General features: G+C 37.5%; 1 protein-coding gene across 1 annotated transcript in view; it reads left to right on the top strand.

The window, feature by feature from the left end:
- The window catches only part of Kdm5a (lysine demethylase 5A), a 69,440-nt gene that overhangs the window by 20,547 nt on the left and 35,644 nt on the right, over window positions 1-13,249 (top strand). The window contains exons 8-12 of the mRNA XM_028761137.1: window positions 2-160; window positions 3,017-3,136; window positions 3,895-4,053; window positions 5,353-5,534; window positions 8,745-8,907. Of these exons, the coding sequence (XP_028616970.1) occupies window positions 2-160; window positions 3,017-3,136; window positions 3,895-4,053; window positions 5,353-5,534; window positions 8,745-8,907 (783 nt within the window). The remainder of the gene's footprint in view (window position 1; window positions 161-3,016; window positions 3,137-3,894; window positions 4,054-5,352; window positions 5,535-8,744; window positions 8,908-13,249) is intronic.

Raw genomic sequence — 13,249 nt, forward strand, 5'->3', positions numbered from 1 at the left:
GGTTGATCTCTATGTTTGCATGTTTTGTGGTCGTGGAAACAATGAGGATAAACTGCTTTTGTGTGATGGATGCGATGACAGCTATCATACGTTTTGTCTTCTTCCACCACTGCCTGATGTACCCAAAGGAGACTGGAGGTGTCCTAAATGTGTTGCTGAGGTACAAACTTAACCGTATGGGTCCACTTTAAACTAATGACAGTAGTCCATGTGTGTAATTTAAACACATTTCCAAAGCTTGTCTCTTATTTATGGTTGTTGAAAACTCTCCAGGACTTTAAAAAGAGTATTTTGAATGGATAAGTAACTGTATTTTCAGCAGCTTGTTTTAACATTTTTCCTTCTCTATTGGTTAGATAATTTTATTGTTTTAGTTGAATGAGACTTTCAAAATTGTAAGTTATTTTATTATATAAATGGCAACAGTTTAAAATAAAATGTGAATAGAACTAAGGAAGAATATAAAAAACATTTAGCTAGAGAGATGCTTATCAGTTAAGAGTACTTGCTACTTTTCTTGAGGACCCAGGTTTGATTCCCAGCACCCACATGGTTAGCTCACCATCTCTAACTCCTAATTCCAGAAAATCTTATACCCTTTTTCTGTCTTGCCTGGGTACTAGGCTTGCATATGGTATACAGATGTACATGCAAGCAAAGTACTCATACACATTTTTAAATTAAATTACAAAGGACCACCAGGAGGTGCTGATTCACACCTTTAATCCTAGCACCTGGGAGTCAGAGATAGGCAGATCTAAGTTCAAGGCCAGTCTGATCTACATAGTTAGTGAGTTCTAGTCAGAGCTACACAGAGAAACCCTGTCTCAGGAGGAACAAAAATTACAAAGTACAAAAGCTCTTGGTTTACTTGAAATTATTAATATTTCAGATGGCAGTTATTTCTTAGACTTGAAGCAGTGATTAGCATTACATTTAAGTAGTCTCTGACATAGTAACCACTTTTAGAAAACCACGAATTCTCAAAATCAAGAATTAGCAAATACTTACAAAGTGCTTACCAAAATCTTTGTGTATTTGTTAACAAAACCACAAGTATGAAATACAGTATCTCCTGAAATTATATTACTAAACCCCAAGTTACTGGAATAAGACTCAGCTTCTGTGACAGTATGTATAGGATCTCTTTATTCACAAAGCTTTGTACATAGATCGGCTTTTGGAAACATTTTGGAAAACAGGACTTTTTGTTTTTTCTTTTTTTTTTGACATGGTCTTATGCTGTATCCCGGTCTGGCCTTGAACTCAATGGAACCCCCTTTCCTCAGCCTCCCTATTTTAGATGTTAGAATAAAAATTAAGATAGGTTATAGATGTTGTCATGTGTGTGAGAGTTTTGTCTGCATTTCTCTCTTTGTGCCACATGCATGCTTGATGCCTGTGGAGGCCAGAAGAAAGCATCACATCCAGTATTTCTTTTTTTCTTCTTCTTCTTTTTTTTTTTGTTATTGTTGTTTGTGTTTTTCGAGACAGGGTTCTCTATGTAGCCGTGGCTGTCCTGGAGCTTACTCCGTAGACGAGGCTGGCCTCGAACTCAGAAATCTGCCTGCCTCTGCCTCCCAAGTGTTGGGATTAAAGGCGGGCGCCACCACTGCCCGGCACATCCAGTATTTCTGTTGCTGTGATAAAATGTTATGGCAAAGGGAGTTTGTAGAAGAAAGTTTACTTAGATTTATGGTTCCAGACGGATAAGAGTCTGTCATGGTAGGGAGGTACACAACAAAGCAACAGCCGTGGCTGCAGGGCCAGAAAGCTGAGTATTCACACATTGCTTCAAGAAAATAGAATGAACTAAACAAAACAAGTGATTAAACTCAAAAGCCTGCCTCCAGTGATACATTTCCTCCATGAAATCCACACTTTATAAGCCTCCCCAAATATCCCCACCAGCTGGGGAGCAAACATTCAAATGCCTGGGAGTATGGGGAATGTTTCTCATTCAGACCATCACAAATCCCCTAGAGCTGGAGCCACCATATGGGTTTTAGGGAATAAACCCAGGTCTTCTCGTAGAACAACTAGTGCTCTTAGCTGCTTAGCCATCTTTCTAGCCCCTACGGATGTTTGTTAAAATATAGTGAGAGTTAGACATGAAGCTCTAAAATTTGAGATGTATCCATGTATTATATATAAACATATGTTGTTTTTTAGCTTGTGCAAATGTGACTTGCTTATACTTTTATTTTTAACTTTTCTTTTTTCTTCTTCATTCTGTCTCTTCTCTCTCTCTCTCTCTCTCTTTTTTTTTTTTTCTATTTCCTTGATAAGATCATCTAGGTATCTATGGCTGACCTGGAACTTATGATCCTCTTGCTCCCGAGTGCTGCAATTACAGACATGTACCATAATGTCTGGCCTTACTGAAAGATAATAGTGTTAGGAAATGCCTCATCTGTGTATTTATTTTAACAAAATGTCATGATACATCTCTGAAGAGAAGGAGTGTTTGGGATATCTAGATGCAATCAGAGGCTTTTACGGCCTTTTAATTACTACTTGTTAAAAGACTTAGAGGTATTAGAGTTTCTGGTGACTGGTAATGTGAAGAAACCATTCTCCTAGCCTAACAGTCCAGTGGATGTCCTATAACAGAAGCCTTTCTTTCTTTCGTCTGTATTTATTAACTCTTTGGATGCTAATAATGGTAGCATCCTTCTGTAGGTAGTATTCCTTTTGAGGCTTGATTTAGTAGCAGAACATTATCTTAGAAGAGTGAACAGTCAGTTGAGATTCTAATTTCAAGTAACTAATCTGTTGCTGTAACTAATCTGATACTTGTTTTACTGTATAAGGGTGATTAGATTTGTTTCAGCTAAAGAAATGACCAAGAAAAGCTATATTTTAGACATTTATTTGCTGTATGTCTGGATATCAAACTTAGGGCCTGAGAGCTTATTCCACTGAGTTACCATCCATATCTGTTAGTTAGTATTTGCAGGTTTTAATGCTTTTCAACTTTCAGTGAGTTTACCTCAGGCATCTTTTTCCCCCACAGGAATGTAACAAACCTCGAGAAGCCTTTGGATTTGAACAAGCTATAAGAGAATATACACTTCAAAGCTTTGGAGAGATGGCAGATAATTTTAAGTCTGATTATTTCAATATGCCAGTCCATGTGAGTAGCTATCATTTAGGTTGGGTTAGAGAGAAACAAAGATTTTTTTTTTTTCTGTCAAGTTTTGTAGCAATCACGAACAATATAAAAAAGATTATAGAATACCAAGTCTTAAAATTAGAGACCTAACAATCTGTTTTGTTAATTTCACTCTTTTTCGTTGGGTTTGGTTTTTTTAAAGATTTATTTATTTTATGCGTATAAGTACACTGTCGCTGTCTTCAGACACACCAGAAGAGGGCTTCAGATCCCATTACAGATGGTTGTGAGCCACCTTGTGGTTGCTGGGAATTGAACTCAGGACCTCTGGAAGAATAGTCACTGCTCTTAACCGCTGAGCCATCTCTCCAGCTCTCTCTCTCTCTCTCTCTTTTTTTTTTTTTTTTTGTTTTGTTTTTTGTTTTTTGTTTGTTTGTTTTTGTTGTTGTTTTTGAAATGAGGTCTCACTATGTAGCATTGACTGACCTGGAACGTAACTCTATAGACCAGGCTGGCCTGGAACTCATAGAGATCCTCTGTCTTCTGGTGCTGGGATCAAAGGTATGTATCACCACAACTTTATGAAAAGCATTTTGATGTTTAAATTTTAGTTATCCTTAGCTTTTCCGTATTCTCAGTGAGGAGATAATAGGAGTTAATTCTGCTCTGGAAAGTGGGGTGATTTGTTTTTATCATGTTTTTGTTCAGTTGGTCTGTATATTATGTTTTAGGGGGTTATAATTATAATGAGTTAATTATCATCTTTGGTTCTATTATAGATGGTTCCTACAGAGCTAGTAGAAAAGGAATTCTGGCGGCTAGTAAGTAGTATCGAAGAAGATGTTATTGTAGAGTATGGAGCTGATATCTCTTCAAAAGATTTTGGAAGTGGATTTCCTATAAAGGATGGTCAGAGAAAGATGTTGCCGGAAGAAGAGGTGTGGATACTGTTATGTAAACTTCTTACTCTGAAGCTCATGTTGCATTTTCATAGAAAGCTTTCTTTCTCTAATCCTAAGGGACCTTGCCAGCGTCAAATATGAAATATGTAGAATTTAGACTATAAATGAACTTTAATTTTATAAATAATGATTTTTGAACTGACCATGGGTGTGCATGCCTATAATCCTAGTGCTTTGGAAACTAAGGTACAGGATTTATGAGTAGTTCAGCTTGAACTGCATACTGAGACTGTTATAAACAAAGCATATTCAAAATATCTTTAAGAATTACTTTATCTTGCTGGGCAGTGGTGGCGCACGCCTTTAATCCCAGCACTTGGGAGGCGGAGGCAGGCAGATTTCTGAGTTTGAGAGTTCGAGGCTAGCCTGGTCTATAGAGTGAGTTCCAGGACAGCCAGGGCTACACAGAGAAACTCTGTCTCGAAAAACCAAAAAAAAAAAAAGAATTACTTTATCTCCAAAATTTAAAGCTAATTTAGTTAAAATTTAATCCAGTTTGAAAGTTGTTTTTAAAAAATTATTATAATTGGGAGCCAGAGGCAGGCAAATCTTTCTGAGGTCAGCCTGATCTATATATTAAGTTCCAGGAAAACGAATCCTCTTTGTTTTGACTGTGTGTGTGTCACATGCTGGAGGATTGTTTGGGGTAGTCAAAGGACAATGTATGAGAGTCAGTTCTCTCTGTTTATAGAGTGTTTCCAGGATCTCACTGAAGTTGTCAGATTTAACAGCAGGTACCTTTACTCACTCAGCCTCTCACTGGCCCTAGTTTATAGATTTTGCCTAGCTCTTTCTGTTCCACAATCTAAGAGTGGGCTAGAGAGAAGGTTCAGTGTTTAAGTATATTCTAGAGATCCAGTATGGTCTCTCTGGCCTCTGAAGGTATGTATGTGTATATGTATATATTCCTAAAACAAAGGGAAATATCAATAGAACCTAGAAAAGTTTAGATATTTAGATACCAAATATTTAGATTAGTTATAGGTACATAGATTAGACTAGTGGTAGATTAGCGGTGGGTTACAAAATTCTCTTAAGATTTTTGTTTAGGCCAGGCGGTGGTGGAGCACGCCTTTAATCCCAGCACTTGGGAGACAGAGGCAGGCGGATTTCTGAGTTTGAGAGTTCAAGGCTAGCCTGATCTACAGAGTGAGTTCCAGGACAGCCAGGGCTATACAGAAGAAAAAAAAAAAAGATTTTTGTTTAGTAATACTTGTAAACTCTGTTTTTTGTTTGTTTGTTTGTTTGTTTGTTTAACTTTTTTTCCTTTTGTAGGAATATGCACTTTCTGGTTGGAATTTGAATAACATGCCTGTTCTGGAGCAGTCTGTTCTTGCGCATATTAATGTGGACATTTCTGGTATGAAGGTGCCATGGCTCTATGTGGGGATGTGCTTTTCTTCTTTTTGCTGGCATATTGAAGATCACTGGAGTTATTCCATTAACTACTTGCATTGGTATGTCCAATCTTGTTACAGCATATATACTTATACTTAGTAACTTTGACTCTTTAGGGACTAGGGGGAGAGTGGTATTAGCAGTTAAATCCAGGGACTCATGTTAAAGTTAGGCTGGGTTCTACCTCCCAGTCACACGCTCCCAGAAATAAGACTCAGACTCAGAACACATTTACAAACACCTTGGTCATATAGCTAGGCTCTTCTCTGACTAGATCATAACTTAGATAACTCAACTATTTTAACCCACATTTTGCCATGTTTCTGGTTACCTGTGAGTCCATCTCCTCACATCTTCCTGGGTGGATAGCCCTGTACCTGGCTCTGTCCTAGAATTCTTTTTCTGGATGTCCCACCTTCCATTTTCTGTCTAAGCCATAGGCCATAGACTTTTTAATTGACAGGTGATGCATCCATACAATACACAAATATTCTCTTTCATATATGCCAAGTATTTGAACTACCAGTGAGCTATGCCTTCAGCTCTGACTTTTTTATTTATGGTCATAGTTTAATTTTAAATTTTTTTTTTTTTTGACAAGTTAGCCTCAAGCTTGTGTGTAGCTCACCTTGAGCTGCTGGGTCTTCTGACTCTACTACTTCCAGAGTGCTAGAATTATAGATGTGTATCACCATATTAGGACTGGTCTTTTATTTTTAAGATGTAATAATATTAGCTGATGTTTTAGGGAGAACTGACTTCAAAAGTATTTTTTACATAAAACCAAAATAGTATACTGAGGAGGGGAGGGGAGTTGTCTCAGACTACCTACAATTTGGAAGTATGTGTAATTGCCAGAACCTAGAGCAGGTTTTTTTTTTTTAGGTTTGTGTTATTTTTTTTATGTGTGTGGGTGTTCTGCCTGCATGTATGCCTATGGACCACATGTGTACTATGCCACAAGGGCCAGAAGAGAGTACCAGATCTTCTGGAACTATAGTTACAGACAATTTTGAGGTGCCACATTGGTTCAGGGAATTGAACTCAAATACTTTGAAAGAGCAGCTTGTTTTCTAAACCACTGAATTATCTTTCTAGCTCCCAAGTTTTAAATTAAATGTTGCTTTTGTAGCAGATGAGAAAATTAATGATGACTTATTTTGTATATTAGGGATTAAAAGACCTTGTTCCTGTGTTCAGTGTTAGTACTGATGTTCTGAGCTCATACCCAGCCAAATTTTGATGCATATTTTTAAATTATTTATATTTTTTATTTTATGTGTTTACATGTGTATGTCTCAGTGTATGTGTGTGTACATGTGTGTATGAGCCTTTGGAGGTCAAGAGAGGGCATCAGGTCATCTGGAACTGGAGTTTGGGTATTTGTGAGCTGCCATGGGGATGCTAGAAACTGAGCTTGGGTCCTCTGAAAGAGGAGCAAGTGATCATAGCCACTCCAAGCCGTCTCCATTCCTCCACTTTTGAAATATCTTGACAAGTAAAATGGGCTATTTAAACTTCATAGCTGAAAGATTTGATTTGATATTTGAAACTTAAAGTGGTTTTTCATTTTTGTAACATTTCCTATAAAAATGCCGAAGAGATATATGCAGTAAATCATTTACTAATTTTTTTTTTTTGTCTCTCACTTAGATTTTTTTTTTTCATTCACTTAGTTCCTTACCTGGCTGTCTTTTTTTTTTAAATCTTCAATTTAAATACTAATTAAGAGTAAGTAATATTGAAAAATGTACTATCTCAGTTGGAGTAGCCACATTTCAAGTGCATTATGATTATATATGGTTAGGAGCTATTTGATTTACCAGCACAAATAAAATAATACGTTTAAAAATACTACTTTTGGAAAGATTTAATGCAATTTTATGTGTAGGTATATGAGAGAGAGAGAGAGAGAGAGAGAGAGCGCGAGAGAGAGCGAGAGCGTGAGAGTGTGTGTGTGTGTGTGTGTATGTGTGTATGCATATGTGCACGCGCGCACTCATACCACATGAGTACAGGTGGCTCTCAAGTCAGAAGATGGCATTGGATTCCCTGGAACTTGGATGCCTTATATAGATGATGGGAACTGAACCTGGATATTCTTGCAGAAGCAGCAAATTTTCTTAACTGCTGAGCCATCTTTCTAGCCCCAAATATTACTATAGTAAATCCTATAGGGAATGGAATAACTCTCGTCTATAGTCTTCTAAATTAGGAGAACTAGGAAATGTAACTATCTTTTAAATAGCTTGATTAATTAAATTCTTTTCTCTCTTAGGAGTTTTATTACTGTGATAAAAACATATAATCAAAAGCAACTTGGGGAGAAAAGGATTTATTTTATCTTATAGATTCCAGTCAGTCATCCAGGGAGGTCAGGGCAGAAATCTAGAGGTAGGAACTGACTCAGAGGTCATAGAGGAGTTACTCTTTACTGAATTACTCCTCATGGCTTGTTCAGCCTGCTTTCTTATAGCACTTAAGACCTCCAGCAAAAAAAAAGAAAAAAGAAAAGAAAAAAAGAAAAAGTAAAAAAAAAAGACCTCCAGCATAGGGTTAGTACTACCCATGGTGTGGGTCCTCCTACATTATTATCAATCAAAGAATCGTACCACAAGCTTGTCCACTGATCAGTTTGGTGGGGGCATATTCCCAGTTTAGTTTCCCTCTTCAAAAATGACTAGCTTGTGTCAGGTTTACATACAACTAGCCAGTACTATTTCCTGAGTATTCTAAGTGAACTCTAATCCATTAAAATAGATAATGATGCCTAGTTTTTGGTCCTTTTTGTAGACAACCCTATTTAAAGTTTGAGTAGTTTGTAGTATTATTTCCAAGGAAAATTGAACTGAATGAAGTTACTTATATGTACTCTGGAGATCATTGACTCTTTGCTTTAACCATTTGATCATAATAGGAAAGACTCCTGTTCTGAGAATCCAGAGAGTTGTGTCCATATCCTTTTGAACAGTGATTTCTGTGTAATTTATTTGTTTTCTGTTCAAAAGATACTTTTACTGATCCCCGTTTATGTACTGTGGGTTCTTTTCCAGTGGCATGAGTGTGTATATTACCTGTCCATAGATCCTTGCCTTATTTGCCATTTTAATAGTATCATTGATTGATGGAATGGCTGCCAGGTTTCTGGGCATATGCTATATGCCCAGGAATATGGCATGGATAATTATAATTTAGTGGATTTGAATGAAAGACCCTGGCTTCATTTGGTACCATGTTCTACCTAGCTAAACAGTTATTTCTTTTGCTAGGGGCGAACCAAAGACATGGTATGGTGTACCATCTCATGCTGCAGAACAACTGGAGGAGGTGATGAGGGAGCTGGCCCCTGAGTTATTTGAATCACAGCCTGATCTCCTACATCAGTTAGTAACCATCATGAACCCAAATGTGCTCATGGAGCATGGTGTGCCTGTGAGTCTTCTTGTGTCTTCCTTAAACATTTTAAAAGATTTTCTAGCTTTTAATTAGGGTTCTTATTTTGTTTTGGGGAAGGGAGTTGTGAAAGGCCCTGTAGTATAGCCATACTAGAATTTATACCTTGAATAGAACTTTAATATGATTAAGAAGGGATACTTAAAGTATGAGTCATATTTTATGTCTTGCAGCTACGTATTTGATTAGCCTTCTATTTTTTAATTAAAAACTGTTAATTTGACTTTCTTTTTAAACTTTTGTTGTTTGGGTTTTTGTTTGCTTGTTTTTTGTATTTTCTTTTAGATAGAGTATTACTTGGTAACTCTTCTGTGGTCTGCACACCAAGCTGGACTGGATTCAAATACATAGAGATCTACCTTTTTCTGCCTCCTAAATGCTGGCATTAAAAGTTTATACCACCATGCCCATCTCTTTTTGACTTTAAGAATATTTTTTCAAAATATCTTGTGTGGTCATTTTCATAATTTAAAATACACTTTTGATTAATTATTAAGACATTCAATTTCACCAGGCTGTGGTGGCACAAGCCCTTAATCTCAGCACTTGAAAAGCAGAGGCAGGTGATCTCTGCCCTCAAACTCAGTCTCAAAAAACCAAAAATAAATAAGTATTTGATTTCACATATTACTTAAGTGTATGAAGTATATTTTCCAAACATTGGGGGTTTTAATTTTTTTTTTTTCTCTGTCGGGCGGTGGTGGCGCTCACCTTTAATCCCAGCAGAGAGGTGGGAGGCAGAGGCAGGTGGATTTCTGAGTTCGAGGCCAGCCTGGTCTACAGAGTGAGTTCCAGGACATCCAGGGCTACACAGAGAAACACTGTCTCGAAAAACCAAAAAAAAAAAAAATTCTAAGATTTATTTAATGTGTATGAATGTTTTGCCTGCAAGTATGTATGTACACAATGTATATGCCGGGTACCTGAGGAAATCGGAAGAGGGCTTCTGATCCCTTGGAACTAGAGATGAGAGTGGTTGTGAACCACCATGTGGGTGCTGGGAATCAAACCTAAGTCCTGTGCAGGTAGTAAATGCTCTTAATAGATGAGCTATTTCTCGGTTTGTTTTATGTGTATGAATGTTTTGCTTGCAAGTATGTGTGTGTGCTATATGCATTCCTGGTACCTTCAGAGGTAAAAAGGAGACACTGGATCCCCCAGAATAGTTACTATAGCTTGTTGTTAGCTGCCACGTGAGTGATGGAAACTGACCTAGGTTCTCTAGAAGAGCAATAAGTGCTCTTAACTGCTAAGCCATCTCTCTAGCCCCCTTCTAAACTTTTTTTGTAATTACATTTTCTTATTTTGTGGTTTTGGTTGTGAGCCTAGCTTTTGCCCTGTTGTACCATGGTGCATGTGTTGTAGTTTGGAGAACAATTTGTAGGATTCAGTTCTCTAATTATACCCTATGGATCCTAGAGATTGAATTCAGGTCATCAGGCATGGTAGTGTTAAGGTCTGACTCCCCCCAGAATAGTGGTAGCCATTTTGTCCCATGCCTGGCAGCTATTTCATATTGTTGCTGTAACAGGCCTGTCAGTCACTGACACAGAGACCTGACCACACACCCTGTTTTGTTCTATATGAGTTTGCTAATCTTAAGAAATTCCACAAATGTAGGACCCATCAAATCAAAGGTCAATATGAACTGTTCTGTCTAAAAGGGCTTAAGTCAGAGATGACCACTGGGCAGCCCTTCCTGTACCTATGTATGAGCTCACTGTGGGTTTTGTGGCTGACACTGAAGAATGCTAGTAATAAGTCAAAAAGTTATGATTATGATACTCATCCTCTGTTATCTCAATGTTCTGAAATGTCCCTGTTCACCACCCATTTCCCCTTCCCCTCCTTACCTTACTCAGGACCAATCAGCTTGAAGGTTAGTTAGCTGACAATACTTTCCTAGTAAGCCAACTGTTCCCCTTCTTGCCCTTTAAACTTTTGAACCTGTTTTTTTCATATAAAAAGCCTACCCTGAGAGCAGACTAGTATTGCTATTAGGTTTCCCCTTCCTTTTTGCAGTTCTAAACATTCAGTTAAAGTATGCATTCAGTAAACTGTTCTTACTTAGCTGAGGTCAGTGTTAATGTGATTTGAGTGGTGATTCCTGAACCCTCGCAATAGTAGCAAGAGCCTGTACCCACTGAACTATCTCAGTGACTCCCAGATCTAATGTTCTGTATTCTCCCTACTCAGCTAGAGTACTCAAGTTCTTAAAATGATAGCTGTTCTAGTTTCATTGTGTTGCTGTAATAAAACAACTTAAGGAACAGTTTATTTCAGCTTAAAATTCCAGATTATGCATACTCCATCATTGAGGGAGATCAAGGCAGGAAGTTGAAGAGAGGCCTGCATTACTGTTCCAAACACAGCATTACCTCTGGCCAAAGAACTCAAAAGCTAAAAGATATTGCAGAAACCATGGAAGATGCTTGTTACTGGCTAAGATGGGCTGATGCTTATCTATCTTTTTTTTAAAATAATCTATTCATTTATTTTTATTTCATGTGCATTGGTGTTTTGCCTTCATGTATGTCTGAGTGTGAGGGTGTCAAATTTTGGCGTCACAGACATTGAGCTGCCATGTGGTTGCTGGGAATTGAACTCAAGACCTCTGGAAGAACATTCAGTGCTCTTAACTGCTGAGCCATCTCTCCAGCCCAGCTATCTTTTTAGTATAGTGCAGGAACATCTTCCCAGGGAATGGTACCACCACATCGAGCTGGAGTAGTGGTACACTGGCCAGCCCACATTAATCAAGATAGTCCTCTTTCACAGGCCAGTCTAATCTAGGAAAGTTTTTAAGTGATGCACTCCTCTCGGGTGAGTTTAGGCTGTGCCAAGTTAACAGTTAAAGCTAATGAGGAAAAGATTTTTGTTCCCCATAATTAAAGACATCTTTAAGCTGGATGTGGTAGTGCCTGCCTGTCAGGGAGTTCATTTCCTGGAGATTTCACTTTTTTAAAAATCTTTTGTATTTATTTTTATTAGCAATAGGGTCTTAACTGTGTGGCTCTGGCTGGTCTGGAACTCACTATATTGACAAAAGGGTCTCAGATTCACAGATACCTACATGTTCCTTCTTCCTGAGTCCTGGAATCAAAGGCATATATCCTCTCACATTTCCATTTTTAATATAGAAGATAATGACATAAAATATACTTTGGAATCACTGCTTAGCTCAGATATTGGTGGGTTTTTTCTTCTTTTGAGAGTGAGTTTTTTTGCTTTGTCTCAGGTAGCAGCTGGCCTTGAACTTGCTATTAAGTTTACTACATACAATTTGACATTCATTACAACTTTTTATTCTGTTTTTGTTTGGTTGGTTTTTGGGAATTTTTTTTTTTTTTTTGAGCTGCTGAGGCTGGAACTCAAGGTCTTGTACACTTTGTCCAGTTACTTTACCACTAAACTACATTCTCCCGGGAATTGTTTGTTTGTCCAAGTTTGGCACTGAATTTGTGGTCCTCCCGGGTTTTGGGTTTACAAGTGTGCTGCTACATCCACTTCATATAATGGTGAGACAGAGGCAGATACAATAATGTATGTCACCTTTTCTTTAAAAGGTGATATATGCTACGACGTGGAGGATTAAGGTTAGACCTACTTGAAACACTTGTTGCCACTGTCTTGCAATATCTTTAATGTTTGCATGCTAATTCTGTTTGAATTAAAAACTGACGTGTATCAAGATACACTTTTAAAATATATTTTTGAAGTTCGTAATTAAAACCCCTAAGGCATAATGGTACACACCTTTAATCCCAAAACTCAGAGGCAGAGACAGGTGGATCTCTGAATTTGAGGTCAGCCTGGTCTACAGATCAAGTTCCAGGACAGCCAGGGTTCTTACATATAGAAAAACTGTCTTGAAAAACCAAAATAATAAAATAAAAAACTGGCTTTAAAATTAATTTAAAAAACATTTATAATAGTATCACAAAACAAAGTTACATTTGGGAAGCTGATTAGGTGATATGATACTAACTGATTGATTTACTTCTAAATATTATACAGTGATTGTAGGAAATCTTTTAGTTTTATTTACAACACAGGAACAATTTTCTTAGGTTTTAAAGAAAAAAAATTAAAAAAAAAAAAAAGGTTCTCATTTAGCTCAAGCTTGTACAATGAATGATCTTGAGCTCCTGACCCTTCTGCTTCTACTTCCAAGTGAGTACAGTTTTCTGAGTTTCTTTTGGCTGCTAATTCTTGTCATATAACATTTTAAGAAAACAGAGTTTGCCAAGCAGTAATGGCAGAAGCCTTTAATCCCCCCACCACTTGGAAGCAGAGACAGGTGGATCTCTGAGTTTGAGAC

This window comes from Grammomys surdaster, unplaced genomic scaffold (assembly GCF_004785775.1).
Source record: "Grammomys surdaster isolate TR1022 unplaced genomic scaffold, NIH_TR_1.0 126660, whole genome shotgun sequence".
NCBI classification, from domain to species: domain Eukaryota; kingdom Metazoa; phylum Chordata; class Mammalia; order Rodentia; family Muridae; genus Grammomys; species Grammomys surdaster.